The 18,946-nt window shown below is 40.6% G+C and overlaps 1 protein-coding gene across 1 annotated transcript in view; it reads left to right on the top strand.

Moving 5' to 3' along the window:
- The window catches only part of SDC2 (syndecan 2), a 60,767-nt gene that overhangs the window by 30,854 nt on the left and 10,967 nt on the right, over positions 1-18,946 (top strand). The window contains exon 2 of the mRNA XM_068184376.1: positions 17,680-17,791. Within this exon, the coding sequence (XP_068040477.1) occupies positions 17,680-17,791 (112 nt within the window). The remainder of the gene's footprint in view (positions 1-17,679; positions 17,792-18,946) is intronic.

Below are 18,946 nucleotides of genomic sequence, written 5' to 3'. Positions count from 1 at the left end.
AGCCAGGTGTGACCCTGTCACAAGCTACACTGAGCCTCTGGGAGATACCTGTCTTTAGCTCTGGCCTCACTCCAACCTGAATCCTGTACCTGGGTCAGAGTGCCCATGTCTCCTTCTTGGTCTTCCTCTCTTTAAATGGAAACACCTTCAGTTTTCTTGAGCAGGGAGGTCAGCTGCTGCTCTGCATAACTTTTCTGCATAATGTCTGTATAGCTCCCTAGAGCAAGGGACACTTACATTATAAGCAAAATTTGTCAACACAGATTGTATTGTTAAAAGAAGTAAGCCTTTGAATCCCCAGCACCACAGTCTTAATCCCACAGTCGTTACAACATCAAGCAACAAGTCTGAGAAAGATGTTGAGTTTGATGCTGTTTCTTGGGATGGCTTCCCAAGCTGGGAGCAGCCAGACTCCATTGGTGTCATGGGACCACAGCTGCATCCTGTGCTTTTTCTGAGCACCACTCTTCTGCGGTGCTGAGGTTTCAAAGAGTAGGAGGATGAGGGCTGTGATGGGTTACTCTGTTTTGTTTTGGCAAGTCCTTAGGGTATTTATTGCACTGGTGAATTCAGAGGGGAAGTAAAATGCCAAATAGCTACCATAACTGGATGTTTCACGGTACTTTCTGTGCTTTGCTTTGAAAATACAAGCCTGAGACTTGACGTGTGCCAGGATCACTGTGAATGCAGACTGAATCTGTGTTTAATTCCTCTTTAGTGTTGGGGTATAAATAAGAAGTATGTGCCCTGGAAATTTTTCCATCTACTTGCAGAGAAGCAGTAATGGAAGCTCAGCATTGAAATTGATTGATTACTCACGGATTATAGAGCAGAAATTGCAGACAGTTTTACTGTTTAAACACTGCTTGGTATTAAACCACTTTTATAGCAGATTGGAAATGCAGATGTCCATTTAATCTGTTTGGCTCCTTCAGTGCTGCATAATGTTGTGAATGACAGCCTTCTCCAACAAAATGGAACCTTCAGCTGTGTGATTCAGTGGAGGAGGCTTGAAAGTCAGGGAGAAGCTTGCTCCTTTTAGCAGCTCTTTCAGTGACATGAACTTTAATTTATAGATGATAGGGCTGATTATAAAATGATAATGGAATATCCCAAGATATATAGGATACTATATATCTTGTTTATAAATCAATAGTGGATATTAAGTTAATTTCCTAAGATATTGTAAGAGCAGTGGTGTGAGGTATTCTAAATTATACCTTTATTTAAATCTCATGTATTGATTTTAAAAGAGGACAGACAGGAAAAGCAGTACAGTTGCACCCCTCCCTCTATATGCAGTCTGTATGTACTGAGGTTTTGTGGTCAGATCTTTAAGTGCCACTTGTATCCTTTTTTTCAGCAAGTGCTAAAGGACTGCTTTTGGCTGTTCCCAACCCAAGTGCTTTCCATTTTGTGTTACCTCTGAAATGTGGCGGTAATGAACACAGAGAGGGGAACAACACAGCCCTCTCCCATCCTCACAAAATGGGGTTTCAAAAAAGCAAGTCCCGGTGGCTGGCCAGTGCCTTGTTGGGCTTGTGTTGGAGCTGCCACAAAGCAAGTGGGGACAATTTAGTGTCCAGTGGGCATGTGCCTGAAGATAGCTTGCTGGAAATCTCTCCACAGCTTTCTGATGACAAAATGAGTTTTTTTCTCTTTGAATGCAAATGTTGTGCCACTTCAAACTGGCCCTGCTGGGAAAGTAATGAAGAAAATGCTACTGAAATTTTGTGTGAAAGCAGGCTGCAGCTTGCCTGAAGGGACGCCTTTGGCTCCTGGTGCCATTTGCTGCCTGCCTGAATCTGGTGGCTGCTGAGATGGTGCATGTGAGGAGCAGTAGCATTACTGTGGTATGGCCAGTAGCTGCTGGTACTGTGGACAGGGGTCAGGTAGGATGGACCTTTTCCTCTCCTTTCTGCCTTGTAGAAAGGAGAGGACAGGCATGCCATAGAAAAGGGAGTGACCTCCAAAGCAGATTTTGATAATATTAGACCTGCAGAACATGGCTTGGTCTTTCTTTTTAAAACTGTAAACCACCTCATGAAGGACATGGTGTTTGGGGAGAAAATAAAGAGCAAGTTCTGTCTTTCTGGGAGGCGTTGAGGCTTCTGACATGGACCTCATTCCAGAAAGTGAGACCTGAGGCATTATCCCACTGCTTTGTGCTGTGTTTTATGTCACTTTTTTTGGGGATGTTCTTCATAACCATTCATTTTTCCTCCCTTCAAACTAACTTAAAAAGAATGAAATGGAGGCTTGTTAAGCCTTTCAGTTGCACAAATCTGAGCTGTAAGCCTCAGTAGTAATCGGCTCTCCCAGCCTATTAGAGGCTTCCCAGGGGATTGCTGCGTGGGCCTGTGTGTGCGTGTGTAATTAGTGGAGGAAGGACAGTCCCTGTCAGGAGCTGGGCTGGGGCTTCGGTCTCCAGAGGGGGCTATGCTCTGTCAGGCTGTGAGGTGAGCAGTTTCAGCACAGCAAACTCGGGAGGTGTCGGCATATCTTGATAAGACAATTTTTTCTCCAAGTGAAGTGCAGCTATGTATTTCACTGGACAAGTATCATTACTTTATGTGGGATGTGTCCAGTACAGGTTAATGTTTCTTAAATGAAATGGGTTGATGACTCTCCTTTATCAAATAACAGTAGCTATTCTGTTCTCTGCCTTGTGGTCCTTGTTTATCATGTTATTATGAAGTTGAATGAAATGACATGACTTTAATTTTCAGCAGACGTTACCTTCACATTCTCAGTTCTCAAATGCTGCTTGGTCATCATCTGCCCTTCTTCAGTTGTTGTTCCTGAGAAAGGCATAGGAAAGTGTTTTTCTGATCTCTTCTGTCTTGTCAAAGCAAATAATCAAATGCTGCCTTCCATGATGTAACATGTTGCAGTTGCCTACTTATGTTGTTCTTCCTCGACTTGCCATAAAAAGCTGCTTCCATTTGTGTTGTTTGAAGAATTGTATTTATCGATAACTTCTTGATCTAATTTGCTCATGTATGTGTATGAGGAAACCTGATTTACACACTTCATGCCCTGCCCTTTGAGGACAGGTTTATTCTTCATCACTCCTGTACGTTTTCTACTAAAATAACATTATATGAGCATTCTATACTTCTGGCTGTATAGATGCTTCTGTTTAAAGGTAGCTTCATGTTGCATTGCTGTCATTTGAAATGCAGTTCTTGACCTCTATTTTCTTAGATGTACATATGCACATTTGTGCTAGTAATGTTGCAAAACTATTCTGCATTGTCTTGGAGTGGTCTGAATGTCTTGCTATATGGTCTCCCTAAGCAGAGTTTTTACACCTTCCCTCTTTGTCCTTGGATTTTTTTTAAGCTCATAGAATCCAGGGAGGTGAGCAGGTTTGTGCAAGGTCAGGTCTGTTAAGCAGCTGACATCCATAACACTTAGACTGATGAAACTCCTTTTTCCTTGTTCCATTTCTAAGTGTTGAGTGACCCTTTTCCTGAAGCAAACAGAAACAGGAACCAAGAAGTTTTCTAATGCCATCAGTGTAGCTAAACTTTTTATTGCTTGCAGAGAAAAATGTGTGATTTGAATTAAAGTTTTGTTATTAATCTTGGGATACCCTTGCAAAGTGCAATTGCTTTAGACATATCTGCAATAAAAACTGAAGGGAGTTTGTCCATTTGATTGACAGCTATATGGAGCAGATTATGTGCTGTATTTTTGAAACAGAACTGTTGGAAATAAGGTGCAGATAATTGGAATATGTCTGCACTTTATCTAGAATAACACAGGATCGACAGGTTACTTTCTCGTTTTGTCTGCTATTTTTGCCAACCTTTAACCATATTAAGTAATAGATATCAGTGCTGAATTAGTTACTTCCATAGGACATTGATTAAAAGCTGTTTTTATGGTACTTGCAAGCATTACAGAATTTATAACTTAAAATTTTAACATCCATTCTTTCCATTTTCTCCACAAGGTACAGGTTTAACAAGGAAATAGGAAAGTTGATCTAATACCCAGAAATAAAATACCACTAGCAAAGACTTTGTGGATTAAAGTTTAAATATCTTTCTTTTACCCTTTTCCCTGGCAGCTTCCACTGTGTATCTTGGTCCTCAGCGGAGAGTCTAGTCATCAAGTGTGATACAGGGCATCAAATCTAAATCTCCTCTGTCCCTGTGTGGGCTGTCAGTTTAGTAGATTTTATGATGTGCCCTCGGATTAAAACAACTTAGGTCCTAGTAGTTCTGATGACACCACGGGATAGTGTGGGTCACTGGGCACACAAGCTTTCACAATACGAAGCTTCAGAGTAAAAGTACAAGCAAGAGCTGCTCCCTCAAAGAGGATCACCTCGTAAATATTTTTGTTGGTAGAAAAGTAGAAGCAGCATGGATGTGACTGCTCGACTGTGGCTGTTCATAAGTTGCATCCAAGGAAGACTGCTGTGCTAGCACTGGCCTCCTCTGTTGACACCTCCAGGCACGAGCTTGCAGAAGACCCTGAGATTGCTTTTAGATGTATGCCGATATGTATCAGGTTGAGATTTGCTTTTCCTACCATGCCAAAGAAATCTGATCCTCAGGCTGGAGACCTTTATCTGATAAGGGGTTTAAGAATTGAACAAAGTTCAGGGTTTGAGTTCCAAGTATGAGAAATGTACCTCTCTCTGTTCTCTTCCTCACCTCCCAAGCCAGGTGATGTATTTTCTTACTCAGTAGGTAAATACACTTGCTAGGTTCTGTTTCTCCACTCTCTCTCTCTCTCTCTCTCTCTCTCTCTCTCTATATATATATATATATATATATATATATATACATATAGATATACAAACAAGGCAGAAGAAAGTGTGCAAGTTAGAGAGCATGATCCCAAAAGCACATGGATTCAGTCTGTCTTGTCTGTTGCACATTCACATTGCCCCCTTAAGGATGTGGCTGAGGTGCATGGAAGAATTCCTGGTAGCAGGGCAGTGATCTGTAGGGTATTAGAAGCATAACAGGAAAGTGGAGGAAAAGAAGAAATAAAAAGAGAATTTGACAGACCTCATTCTGGTTTCTGCTTAGTTGCTCCCTTTTTTGTGGTGTATTGTAAGCAGTGGTTTAGCAATCGTACAGACAAAGCCTAACAAAGAGACTTGCTTGCTGGCAGAAAGTTGCTTAAAATAACTTACTGAGGATAAAGAGGCTGCCCAGGTCGATAATGCTGTGGAATCCTCAGTGTGTAACAGCTCCCGGAGGTTTTGTAGGCATATAGATTTTTAAAAGCTGTAGACGATTGATAAGGCAGTGAGGATTGTAGAGTGGTGCTAACCTTGTATTGATGGTGCTGTGACAGATATATGAAGATTTGAGATTTGGCTATAAAATACAGAAATCTTTGTTCCCTCTAGCAGAACTCTGATTTAAAGTATGAATGCTAGAAAGAAAGACAGAATTCTTCTTTGTTAGAAGATACTTAATAGCGTTAAAGAGTCTTTTTTGTATTTTACTCTTCAGTCAGATCTCTTGACTGTTAAAAATGCTGTCAAACAACTTACTTGGCTTGCTTTCCATTGAATTAAGGGAAGTAGATTTGTCAAATACAGTGTAATTTATCCTTATCTTCATTACAAATGTATTAATTCTTTTGATGCTCATTTTATATAACATTATTTTTTAAACATCAGCTGAAGGTAATCAATATGAAGCTTATTTCAGTTCTATTAAAAGTAGTTGCTTATGAGAACTGGGAAAGATTGTTGTCAATAAAACTTCAATTAAATCAACACCTTTCTTAACCATGCTTTAAACCAAAAAAATTCTGTGCTGTTTGAAAATGGTCCCTTATGTAATACCAGTTGAAACTTCAGTTTTGAGAAATTCCTATATCTTCAGAGTTTTTTAATCCATGTTCTGCCTTGTGCACAACTCATAGGGAGGCAGTAGCACAAGGGAAAGAAACAGGAAAGGGAACCTGTGTAGGAAATCCAGTGTCAGCCCTTCCACTGCTTGTGGAGTAGCCCTTTTATTTTAGTGTGCCTTTTACAGCACAGTTTCAGCCTGATGCTCTCCATGTCCATATACATTTGTAGGGGTTTTTAAGAGCAGACACATTTGCTGGTTCTTCTCAGGAATAAGAATGCTTGTTAATTGTTCCAGTGTGGAAGCGCAGTATGGAGGCTCCCAGCAGACTTCCTCACCAAGGCTTTGCCTTGGTTTGTCTCATTGTGCAGTTGATATGGGCAACTGTGAGGGGAGAAATTCCTAACTATACAGTTAAAATTATCTTTTCGTGTTTCTGCTCAGGATATCCATCTAGTTTCTGACCACAGCTCTGAGCTGTGTATGTCTTCAGAAGAACTTGTCCCCATGGTTCCCTTGTCCAGTCTGATGCTGCACTGCAAGCCCCAGAGAGCTGGCAGGAAAGTCAAAGACAGAGGGAGGGTAGGAGAGAAAATCCTTCCTTCTTGCCTCAGCCCCAGCTAGCTAGGAATTTGTCTGGCATTATTGGCAGGATGCTGTGTCCCCCCCAGCACAACCTGTGTGCTGTCTTTGGCTGAAGAGCCAGGTGGGTTTGTGTCAGTGCTGCACCGGTTCCTTCTCACTGGTGATGGAAGGAGGGGAGTCATGCCTGAAGGGCACCATACCAGACAGAAGACTGCTTCTGAAGCCACATAGCTTGTACAAGCCAACCCATCTCTGATTTCACTCAACTGCTTTTATAGTGGAAGTTATTAGAATGGTGTTTTATCCCATGTGAAGTAAACTCATTTCTTATCTTTGTAGGCATCTAAGAGGATATGAAAACCGAGTCTTTGTAGCAAAAATTCAGTTAAGTAAGATGGGATCAGAGTGCTGAATCCAACAATTTAATCTTGGAAACCAGTGAGATGAGTTGACCTAGAAATAGCAATAAAATCATCTTTGTTGTCTTTCTGTTTGGGGATCTGGAAGACAAAGAGGTATCTCACACGAATGTACCTTGTGTCTCAGTGCTGTCTGTGTTTGCTGTTCATGTCTGAGAAGCCTAAACCAGTGGAAAGAGTAGCAGTGATACCCTTTATCCATCTGGCAGCAGAGACTGTGGCCTAATTTAACCAAGTTTTGAATTTACCAGTGCTTTTGACCTAGGACAAGCTAATCCTCTACCTCTGTGCTTCCAGCCACCACCGAACAAGCTGAAGGTAGTTACCTAAACAAATAAAGTGATTGTTTTCCTGTCCTGGAGAAGGAAGTCAGCATATCCAGCATGTTCTGGCTAATGCAAAATTCACATTGATCTGCAGTTCAGTTTGCATTTTGCACCATTATACAGTACCACTTTTGAGTGGAGTATTTTCTTTACTAGCACCCAAAGTAATATAAAGATGATGATTTGGGTGTTTTTGTGTATTTGTTTAAAGAGTGATTAATTGTTCTTGTGTTGAGTGCCCAGTCTAGTGAAGCTGGTTCACTGCAGTGAATCTGAGAGACCTGGTACAAAGGTGTTCCATTTAAGCATACTCACAACTTAATTAAGCTCTAATTTCCTTAACTAAGAATCTGGCAAGCCTGGGATATAAATGTGCTACCACCAGCATTCCTCTCTGTTCTAGAGAATCCAGGATTTCTCTTAATTTAGTGGAGTTTATCTTCTGAAATAGGTTGCATGTGTTTGTGGGAGGGGGGGAAGTTCCTGCAGCTAATTGCTACAACTGCACACAATTTAGAAAGATAAACAGTTTGTAGATCTGCCAGTCATCATTCTTCTGCTTGTGGGCAGCTTTGGTGGGATGTCACCAGGAGTGCTAGTGGCTGCAGGTGACAAACAGGAGTGTCCACTGAGGTAGTCACAGACTTTGTTGTTCAGTGAGTAAGGCCCTGTTGAATAACAGATTATGCATTACAGAACTGGAAATGCTCACTCCTTGAACTGTGAAGTCTGATTCCTCCTCATCTCTGACAAACTTCAGTTGCTGTACATAACATTTGCTAGCAGTATTTAATTGCTGATTAATGTAACCATAATAATATAGTTGGTTTATATGTAACTTTCCTATTTATGCAGAAGGAATGTAACTGAGACAGTTTATTGCTAATTCTTGCCACCAATAGCAAAGACATGTTAATTTAAGTGGTTACATGTTAGTTGACTCTCAGTTCCTCACGTGGGGTTATTTTGCTGAAATCTGTGGACTGGAAAGGAATCAATATGGGGCTTCTGAAACCTGGTGGAGGTTTGCAGTGCTCCCGCTACAATTGATTACAGCTGCTTTTGTAGAGCTTTAAAAAGAACAATCTGTATTAAAAACATTATTCTTTGGTATGAACTAGAACAACTCCAAATAGGTTTCCATGGGGTCTGCCCTGCAATTTGGCCACTTCAAGGGATTGCAGTAATCACCAGTGGGCCAGGGCAGTGAGGCAGAGGAAAGGCTATTAGTTGGGGAGTTATTGGCATGCATGCCAAGAGGTTACCCTGGCAGATTTAATCATTCATCCACGCTCTCCGGAGGAGGGAGGAAAATGTAAGTGTGTCCTAGGTTGACTGTAGGATACTTTTATCCCCAATCGTCTGTTCTGTTTATGCTGAATAATAAGTTTTGCACCTTTAAGACTTGTTCCAGGAGTGAAGGAGGGCAGAAGGAGCGCGCAGAAACTGCACTCACCCCTCCACATTCCTGCTGCTGGACTGTGCTGTCTGCGGACAGACAGACAGCGGGACAGAGCTCTCCTTTGCTTTTTAGTTAGTTTTAGCAAGCTGAGGCAAAGAAGTTCCCTGGACTGTGGCTTTTCCTTTTCTTTGGACCTGCTCAAACCTGCTGTGGACTGAACACCCAGAAGAGCGCCGGCAGCTCGCACCTGTGGCCCAGTGGGCCGCGGCATTTCCAGCGCCGGAGGGACTGAGAAGAGACTGAGTGAGCCGAGCCGCAGCCCGGGGGGAGGATTTTCTGAGTTTGTCCCTCTTTTTGGAGTGGCAAGAAGTTTCATTGTTTAATATTGTTTGGATTTTCTTGTTTAATAAACAGTTTTTTCCACTCTTCTCCAAGGAAGTACTTTTTCCCGAACCGGTTGCGGGGAGGGGCCAATTGAATCTGCCTTCTAGTGGAACACCTCTGGGGGTTCTCTCCCAAATTTGCCCTGAACCAGGACAAAGCGTTAGTTCTTCTGATTGATTAGCAAAAAAGGATCAGAAAAGCATGAAAGGAGAGAGGAGGTGTGCATGGAAGAGCCAGTATGCATTAGACTTAAAAGCACTGACTGGTGCAGGTACTCGCAGTTATGACCTCTACACCAAAAGCTACCTGCTTCTCCTGTTACTGTCAGACTTGTGACTAGTGATTCAAAGACAGGCTGACCTCTCCATTCAGCATTTTCAAAGGAGTGCATTTAGCTTCTCAGTCATAGCTGTACCTTAAATTTAACCTGTCTGCACATGGGCTGACATGTCCTTAAAAAACTGATTAGCATTTTGAGCTGTGGCAACAATTTGCATGGTGATTTTGATCCTATTTTTAGGGAAACCAATGGATGCTTCTTGGAAAATGTGCAGGAAATTGCTGTGCTAATTGAGATTAATCAATCTGTGGTGCACATTGCTGGCTTCTGATGCTTTTTGCCTGTATATTGCCCTTTAATATTTCAGTCTGGAGTAGCACTTGGGAAGCTGATCCAGCTGTACCCCCTTAAAATAGTTTCCCTGTTGTATTGTGCCTATGTCAGAGGCAGAGTTGAAGAACAAACTGTTCTTTGCACCGATTTATGGCTTGGCATGAAAGCTTGGAAGGGCTTTGAATCTTGTAATTTGGGTATACCCAGAGAAACTTTGATACTAAACTACTTCTTCTACATGGGAAACTGAATTCATGTGTACTTTGATTGACTGTTAAGCAGTCTTGAGGTTTTCAAGGTGAAGGAGACAACTGCAGTGTTCATTTCTGGGTTTCACATACAAGAAAAGACCATATGGTATGGAATTAGAGAACATCAAGGGGGGTTCACATAAACAGCACAGCAGTACTGTTTAACTCAGTTGACATCAGATTTGGTGAGCCCCTCTATAACTTCTAAGTTACTCAATTTTGAAGTTGGAGTAAGTTTTATGTGGTCATGGAATTAGGAAGGTCTCTTGGTCCTAACCTGTAGCCTGAGTAGAACTGCTCTTCAGTGTACTGTAGTGGTGGCAAAGATCCACAGAGGTAAAGGTTGTTTTTGCAGAAAATTATAACTGAATGAAGATACAGGTAACTTTCTTGGGGTATATGATGAATATATCTTTGGAGTGGTGTAACTATGGTCTTATTCAGCTAGCAGTCCTTTAATGCAACTCATGAGCTTGAGCCTTATTTAATAGCCTAGGCAGGCTGTAGGGCAATTGATGTGTAGACCATGGAGGAAGTTTGGTCTGTCCTTCATCACAGATCCTGCTGTTGGTACTTGAGTAAGGACAGAAAACTCCGCCTTGTCTTATTGTTATTCTTGCTCATCTCCCTCCTGCATCTTCATACAGCAACCTCTGTCCCACCATGGGCAAAACAGTTCCTGGGTAAGGACTAAAGTTTGGTCTTGTTGTGCATCTAGCAGATAAATGATACACATCTGGAGATCAGACACTGTGAAAATAAATGGAAAGAGAGGCTTTTCCCACTGGAGTTCATCACAAACAGTCCAGAACTTCAGAAGACATTTATCTTTCTCCTCAAGATAGGACAAGCTTCAGCTCCAAAGCTGTAAGCAGACCAAAGACCCACTGCAGAGATCTGTGAGTCTTTATAATGGGATAAAAAACATTTACAGTTAAAAAAGATTTCCTGTTACCATTTGAAGTTCTGTTACCACACAGTGTACCATACGGCATGTAATTGCACATTAGGGAATATTTCTAAAGGCACAGATGACTGTTAGAAAACAGGCACATGAGTTTCTGTGGCTTCATGAAGAGTGTGAACTTAAACCTATCAACTGCAGCACTGTAATTTCTTCAGTGTATGGCTGTAAGTGAACAGTAGCTGACGTGGTGGTGGCTTGTTGGTGTCTCCTTGGATGTGGTGTGTTTTTTCTCAGTATGAGCAATGACATAGACTGCTGAAATTCCTGACACCAGCAAGAGTTCTCTTATTAATGCCATCCCTGTCAAGTACGCCTCTGTTTTGGTAATTAGTCTGGCATAACAGATTGTGTGCATCCTTAAAGCCAGCATATTTAGACTCTTGGCTCTGACATGAGGCAATCTCTGTAAATCAGCTCTTCTGGTCGACTTCTCTATTGTTGAACACTAGCAGTGGTAGAAGCAGTTTGTAGTACTTGTGTTTATTTTGGGCTTTCTGCCTTTCCTCAACAGCCACGAACGGTCAAACCCTTTCTTTATCTGTTGTCAGAGATTGGTGGCCTAAAGCTATAGTTTTGTGCAGGATCAGGAAGTTATACATGAGGTACAAGGAGCGTGAGTAATCTTTCTGGCGGGTGCTCCAGCCGTAGTAGTGGCTCTGCTCTGCACCATACAGGATGACAGCGCCACTGCAGGCACCAACACCATCGCTAGAGACAAACACTACACTGGTTGAGACACCCCATACAAAGCCAGTTTGCTCTTCCACTCCTGCCTCAGGAAGGACAGTAAATGTCCTCTAAGATTTTAACAACACCTGTGGAAACGAGCTCTCCAGAATGAGTCAGGACAGTCAAGGCTTGTAATTTAATTGGCCAAAGGCAGCAGTGAAGGAGGGGCTGACTTTTGCAAATCCAGGCAGTTCCCATTGCAAGGTTTCACACTGGGTGTGCAGATAGGCACAAGTATTGTCAAGGATTTAAAGCCATTTCGATATAAAATTAGGACATGGTAACTGTCAGAATGATTTGGGGGAAATGAGAATACAGATAATTGTCTTCTGTGTAAAATCCTTGCTCTCAAATTTGGAAAATTCAATCTGGGGCCTGTTGTTACGGAAAGGCTATTTTGGCTGTGATGGCAATGACCCAGACTGTGGTGCAGGGCAGCTCTCCTGCAGCCAGTACCTGCTCCACTAATATCAGCATTGTGCAAACAGGATGGGTCCTACAAGGAAAAAAGTTGTGAGTCCTTAGAGTATTGTGCTTAAAGCATGCCCCCAATTATTAGCATCTTATTTCCCAGAAAATCCCACAGCCATACATACCAGCACTTCCACTGAAGACTCCACCGTGGTTGGCACAGTGCAAACCCTGAGGCAGGGTTTGCTGGGAAGACTTTGTCCTGTGAGTCCTTAAAAGTGGGCAATGTCACCTTGGAAGGAAATAACAGGGACTACTTCTCTCCTCTTCTCCTGTGGCCAACCATAGGGCACATCAGTGAAAGGAAAGGCAGACATCTGTACAAAGACAATTAGTGGTAAACGTACCTTGTAACATAAAATGTTCCATCAAAATTACATGTTTGTAGCTGGATACATGTGGGCAGCATAGGAAATTGCAGACTGAAGGAGCCAGAAGAGGCTCATCTATGAGAACCAGTAATACAATGAGAAGTGGAAAGTGGATGCTCTTCTGGTTGGCATGTTTCTCTGGAAAACATGATGTTTTGAGGTGGAAATCTGATTTTGAAGTTTTGTACTTTTGTTGTTGTTTTGTTTTGTTTTGTTTAAAATCATGCCTCTCATTTTTGGACAAGGTTAATAAACTCTTAATGGGACAGTTTCACCTTTCCTAGTGTGATGAAGGAAAGCAAAGAACTGGCAAACAATGATAGGAAGACACCTGTCAGCTTCAAGGTCAGCAGTGCTGAGGTCTGTTAGGACTAAATCCTGTTGCATGGCAGATGATAGTTCCTTTTGCAGGAAGCCTAGAGGGAAATACAGCTTCTTCACAACTGCCTTTTCTCCAGCCTTCAGTGGGAACCTCTGCAATGACTCTCAGGCTTTAGATGAATGAACTCACATCGTTAGCTTTCCAAACATGTAGTATGTGGAGAGTACAGCACTTTAGCAAACTCAAACCCACCAGCTGCTTTTATACAAGCATATATGAAACTGCACTCTGTGTTAATAGAAGAGAAAATCTGTTTTCTTTCTCCTTCTTAAATGGAAGAACTCTGCCTAATCAACAGCTGTAATGCTTGCAAGTTTTCAGAGACTTTTGGCTTAGATATTTGTAATACAATATCACTCTTAAAATATTAGTCTCTGGTTCTCCGCATACTAAGTGGGTTACATCGAAAAGAATTCCATCTGGGGAAAAAGGGAGGCAAAGTATCATTAGTAACACAGCTGCAAACCTCAAATTCTCTGTCCCATGCATATACCCAAAGACAGAGTACAAAAATTTGAGTTCATCTGTAAATAATAAAGTGTTTCCTTCCATGTATCAGCTACTCATTGCTCCAGTGTCTGAGTTTCAACAGCCACGACAGCCATTATTCCTTCATTGCTGCTTATACCAGCTTTCCTGGCTTCATCCACATGGCATAAAAGTCTTTAATGTTTTACTCCTAAACCATCCCCATGGAATGGGAGGACTGACAGTAATAGCAGCACTGGAAAAGGGATTGGCTATAACAAGGCACTTTGTATTTTTTTCAAATGAAATATGCTATCCATTCCAAGCCTCCCATTGTCTGATGATTGTTTTCAGTTTTTTGTCATTGTAATTTTGATGGGTGATTTATGTCTTTTATGAGATTATGAAAAAGGAAAAAGGGGTTTTTTGCTTTGTTTCCTCTCTCAGTGTCAAAATGAGGGATTTGGGTTTGTTTTTTTTTAATATGTTCTGGATGATCCCAGTTTATTAAATTAAAAATTACTGTAAATGTAAAATATAGTAAAATAAAGACACTGAGATTTCAAATTCAACATATTATTGGTATGGAAATATCTTTTATCTAGTTCTTAATGGGTGCTAATCTACACTACTTGCATGAGATTTAGATTTATGCCAATGTAGTCAATAACCAGGCAGGAATCAGTGATCATTGGCATGTAGCATGTGAAGTATTTAGGTCACAGGATTTTGCAGCATTTTATTCTTGGAATAAAAATGTAAGTGGGATAACAATGATAGAGGAGAATGCAATCTCTGTCAAAAGGTAACGAGCAGTTTTGTGGCTTCAGGGCCAGATTAAAGGACTGATAACAGAGACATCCTTGCCGTTTTAATAGGTCTGAAAATAAGGCTGTTACATAAAAGTGACATGAGTGCTCTCATTTCAATTGTTAGCCACAGGAAATAGTCACTGAAATATCTGGTCTTCATAATACCTAAAAATAGTTTAATGGAACTAGAATTTGCTAACTTTTTGGTTTTTTTCCTCCTAAATATATTGAAATGCTAGTACAGACCTTTCTGTGTCCAAGCCTACTGACAACAGATTTGTTTTTCCAACTTGTCTTTTGTGAACTTCCTGGAAGTAGTCCACGGACCCCCATGGATTCCCAGCTGACCAGTGAGAAAACATTTCTAGAGCAAACACTAAATCGAATTTATTTTAACACAGCTTAACTTAGAATTGTAAAGCATGGCTTCAGTGCTTAGTACTGACTTAAACACCATAATGTATTATTTTATTTTCATTATTTTGCTCTCATTTTTCTAAGCTTAATATTCACAGAATTCTTTTTAATGGCTGTGGGGTTTTTGTTAACTGTTGGGCTTTTCTTTTTATTCTGAGCCTTAAGGCAGTTTTAATTCCAAGTGGCCTAAGGCATCTGTGTGTTTCTGAGCAACTGGGATAAAAAGTGCAAGCTGTGGGTGTAGAGGGGGTACTTCTACCCTGAGTCTAACCAGCTTCCAAAGACAGTGCAGTGAATGCATTTATCTATGCGGATGCTTGGAGATTTTTAAGCTAGAATATGCTTCCTTTGCCTTTGATTTGAGAGGATGCTTGTGTCCTGCCCGAGTTCCACCAGACAAGAATAATTTGTACTGAAACAGGCTGAGCTGAGGCAAGGGGCTCTGGTCACAGAGGCTGCAAAGCATCTTCCTCAGGTGGAGCTTGATGGCTGATCTGAATGCATTTGGAAGTCACTGTACCGTGTATTTCTCCCTCTAGTAGATACTGTGCTGGTTCTATAAGACTGTGGGCAATACTTTGCTCATTCTGATGGAGTTGTGCCATCCACAGTACTAGATATTAAATAATGTTTCACATTGCATTCTTTGCATCCTCAGAGTAAAGTACGACAGATGCTCAAATTCCTGCTGAGAGCTGCCCAGGCTTCTCTTGCATTTCTGTTCCTCTGTGTTCAGCTGGTTTAAATCCTGAGAACATCTCGGCATAGTGAGAAATGAAAGCTTTTGGCAGCTGAAGAGACATAATTCATTGAAAGAAAGGGAGTGAATATGATGGTGGGGAGCCTGGCTGACCAGGCACTTGCAGCTTGGGCTGGGTTGGGTTAGCTGCTCATCTGTCTTACAGAAACCGAGTTGTTAGAACAACTGTCACAAGTCATTTTTGTCTTTTCTGGGTTCTTTGAGGCTGGAAAGAGCAAGAAAGCAGGGTGGTTGTTTTGAGTGGGGAAGGAAAAGTGGGTGTTTGTTTTTTGAATCCTTCTGATACAGTTTGCTTTTGATACAGTTGGAAATGGTCTAGGGAATCAATTTATTGATAAGTTCATATTTTTATTGAACACTAAAAATTCTGGGCATGGCTATGTGATGCTTCAGTTCTCATGAAGACTAGTTTTCATTCCCTTACTTTTGCAAACTTAAGCTGTTTCACACCTCTTATCAAAAGCAACTTCCATTGTTGGGAAATTCCTGCATGTAGATATTAAATTTTTTTCCCAGCTTAGCATTGGGTAACATTCACTGCCTCTGATACCTTTTGAATATTGTATGCCTTTTGTATACTCAGCGCCAACCACCTCCTTGTCCTTTTAAAAGAGTTTTGTTTTTTCCTGCCTGATATTGAGGAGTGGTCTGTTTTGTACTATGATTATGTCTGAAAGCAAAATAGGGTGAAGTGGCTTGGTCCATTGTGGCAGCTGGATCAATAGCAGGATATTTGTCCTGTGACAGGGAGTTGTTTTCCTATACGGAAATGGTCTCAGCTGTGTCTTAATTACAATACCACCTATACACCTACTAAGGTACTTAATGACTTCCCTTGGAGACATCTTTTAAAGGAATTAAGTTGTTTGATAGTGACCAGACATCACCTTGAATTTCTGCTTTGGACTGCAGCTAGTTCCAGGCAGACCATGTGAACTAACAGCAGAAGAATCAGAGCAGGTCTTTTTAAGCTTATCTTAATAACAGGGCACATCCCCCCCTATATATCCACCTGTAAGAGTAGCCATAAGAGTAGACTTTGACCAAGAATCACAAGGGTTTTCTTTTCCTCTGCAGAGGAGAACTACAGGGCTAATACTGTTTTAGTTCAGAGCTGTTCAGAGAAGTGTTAGGTACCCCCCCATGCAAAGATCTTTTACTCTGAAATACACTAATAATCAGGATGGCCTTTCTACTTTTCATAAATTTTTTTATTGTTGATCAAACTGAAGAGCAGTGTTTTGCTGTGAAGAAGCTTTAAACAGGAATCTGTTGCCAGAAAAAAATCGTCAAAAGAAATCACGGATGTCTTCAACAATAATTTTAGACCTCTGAGAAAAAAGTTACCTTGTAAAGTCAGAGAGGAGTCTTTGCATACAGGAGTTATCCCATCCACAGTTTGGAACTCGTTTAGGAAAGGTACAGTTAATGTTGGGTGGAATAAAAGAGGCAATCAGTGCCATGTAAGTAAATAAGTAAATCGGAAAACTTTGGGACTCAGAGCAGCAGAATTGAGTGCTTATATGATGAATTTTGGTGTAGTGTTTTGTTATTTAGGGTTTTTTTACTTGAAATTCTATTTATAGCTGTTATATTTTCTTCAAAATTCATGACAAACAGGCGTTGACAGAAGTGCTGGTTAAAGTAATAGGAGTAATAGTGGCAGGTACCTTCTCAGCCATCCAAGATAACTGGCTCTGTTTGTTCTCTGTTAAGAAAGGGCAAGCTGAGGTGGAAGAAGACAATTCTTAGTCTTTCTAAACCTGAATTGTCAATTTAAAAGGCGGTTGATACCTTGTTCTGTTTTGAGCTCATTTTAAAATAATCTCTCTTTAGTGGGGAAATACCTGCAGATGTAGAAATGTGGTGATAGTCACAAGAAAGCAGATTTTTGGCCTGTTGAAGATGCAGTTAAATTTTAGGAGAGATGTGTTCATTTAGGAATTGGAGCAAGATGCTGTTTGATCTGGCTGGAAATGTCATAAACCTTAATCAACAGCACTGTCTTGGAAACATTTGTAGTCGTTCATTCTAACTACTACTAGAGAGTTTAGTGAGGATTGGCTTGATTAAACTCTGAGATAGTTTTTGATACATGCTTTTGCTCCTTCTCATCTGAGATCAAATGAAGAGACTTCATATGACTATAGTCTATAGTTTTGTATATTTGAGATCCTGAAAGAGGGCTTCAGTCCTGGGATTTGCTTCTTGTTACAGAAGCTCTGCAGAGTATATTTGCAAATCCTATTTATTCATTCATGCATTTAATGAGATGAAGTGTGGTTTTCATTGTACAGCCTTGGAATTTTTTTTTTTTTGCAATGCTGTAATTTTTTGCAAATTTCTTTAACAACTTAGATGAATGCGTGGCATAAACTGAAAGTACAAACTTCAGTTTGCCACCATCAACTGAGAAAATAGAACTGAAGATGAAGAGACTGCTGTACTGGAGAACTGGTATCTTTTTAACCATTCCCTCTTATCTGTTTTCCAGAGAGCAGATTTGACCTCTGATAAAGATTTATACCTTGACAACAGCTCTGTTGAAGAAGCATCAGGCGTCTATCCAATTGATGATGATGATTATTCTTCTGGGTCAGGTTCAGGTGAGACAACTTGTCACAAATTGATTTTTAAAAGTGTAAGAAGTAATGCAATTATGTGAAGGAAATCTGTGCAGTTTTGCTTTATAAGCTGGAGATGATACTTCCAGTGGTTATTGTGAGTGCTTTGCTGGACATTGGGCACCCCTGTGGGCTGGGTTTTAAGTTTTAACTTTCTGCTCTTTTCTCTTACTCCTTAGTTGCATTGTTTCATTGCATTATTTTCTCTCTGCTGGCTCTGTCCGTTCCCTCTGTTTTCTATGTAGATCTCCCTGGAGTTTAGAAATAAGGATTAGAGAAGGCTTAGTTCTCCCATGACATAATACTAATTTAGCACTCTGTAAGAAAACATAGCAGCAACCTTCTTGTTTTCTCTTATATGCAGTCAGGTTCATGTAAACATGGTGTCCATTCCTTTTTTGTTGTTGTTCTTTTACATTTAGAAATCTAGATACTGCCAAAACTGAGTTTTTTCTGAGGAAATTACATCCATATAATGAATAAAGAAATTCTTAAATATAACATACTGAGTTCTCAGACTTAAACACTCATTAGACACAGTAGCTAGCTCAAAATTTTTTTTAAAAAGTGTCAGTGAAACCTCCTTATTATAATTTCTCTTAGAAAGTCTCTTTGAGGAGTATCTTCTGGACTTGCTTGGAGACTCCAAATGTTAAAAGCTAAATGCGGGATTTTATGGTAGTTCTGGAAAAGACATTTCCTTACTGTTGTATTCGCTGAGCTATTGTGGAAATCCCATTTATTTTCCTAGTGTGTTACCTACATGTTTGTTATTCTACTTTTTTTTAAACTGTGTCTTGATGCTTATTTATAATTTGTGTACTTTCGAAGAATGAGCCCTTCTTCTGATACCTTGTCTGTGTTACCTGTAAGGCACACGTGAGATTTTTCAGATGGATTTTTGTTTTTCTTTTCTGCAGACATCTGATTGTGTTGCCAGGCAAATCCAGGCCCGTCATCATTCATACCTGGGTGATGTCCTGTGCTTAGGAGTCCTCTGTTGGGATAATTTGACATCCCAGGGTGATCAGAGGCTTAACTGGACCTCCTTGACGTAGACCTGTTTGAGGAGAAATTTAATATTTCATTTGAAAAAAAATACATTAGTGAATCAGTGATTTCATTGAGTTCCCAGGA

Source organism: Anomalospiza imberbis, chromosome 1 (genome assembly GCF_031753505.1).
Source record: "Anomalospiza imberbis isolate Cuckoo-Finch-1a 21T00152 chromosome 1, ASM3175350v1, whole genome shotgun sequence".
NCBI classification, from domain to species: Eukaryota; Metazoa; Chordata; class Aves; order Passeriformes; family Viduidae; genus Anomalospiza; species Anomalospiza imberbis.
Note: the sequence above shows the minus strand (reverse complement) of the source record. Positions and strands in the feature narration are given on the sequence as shown.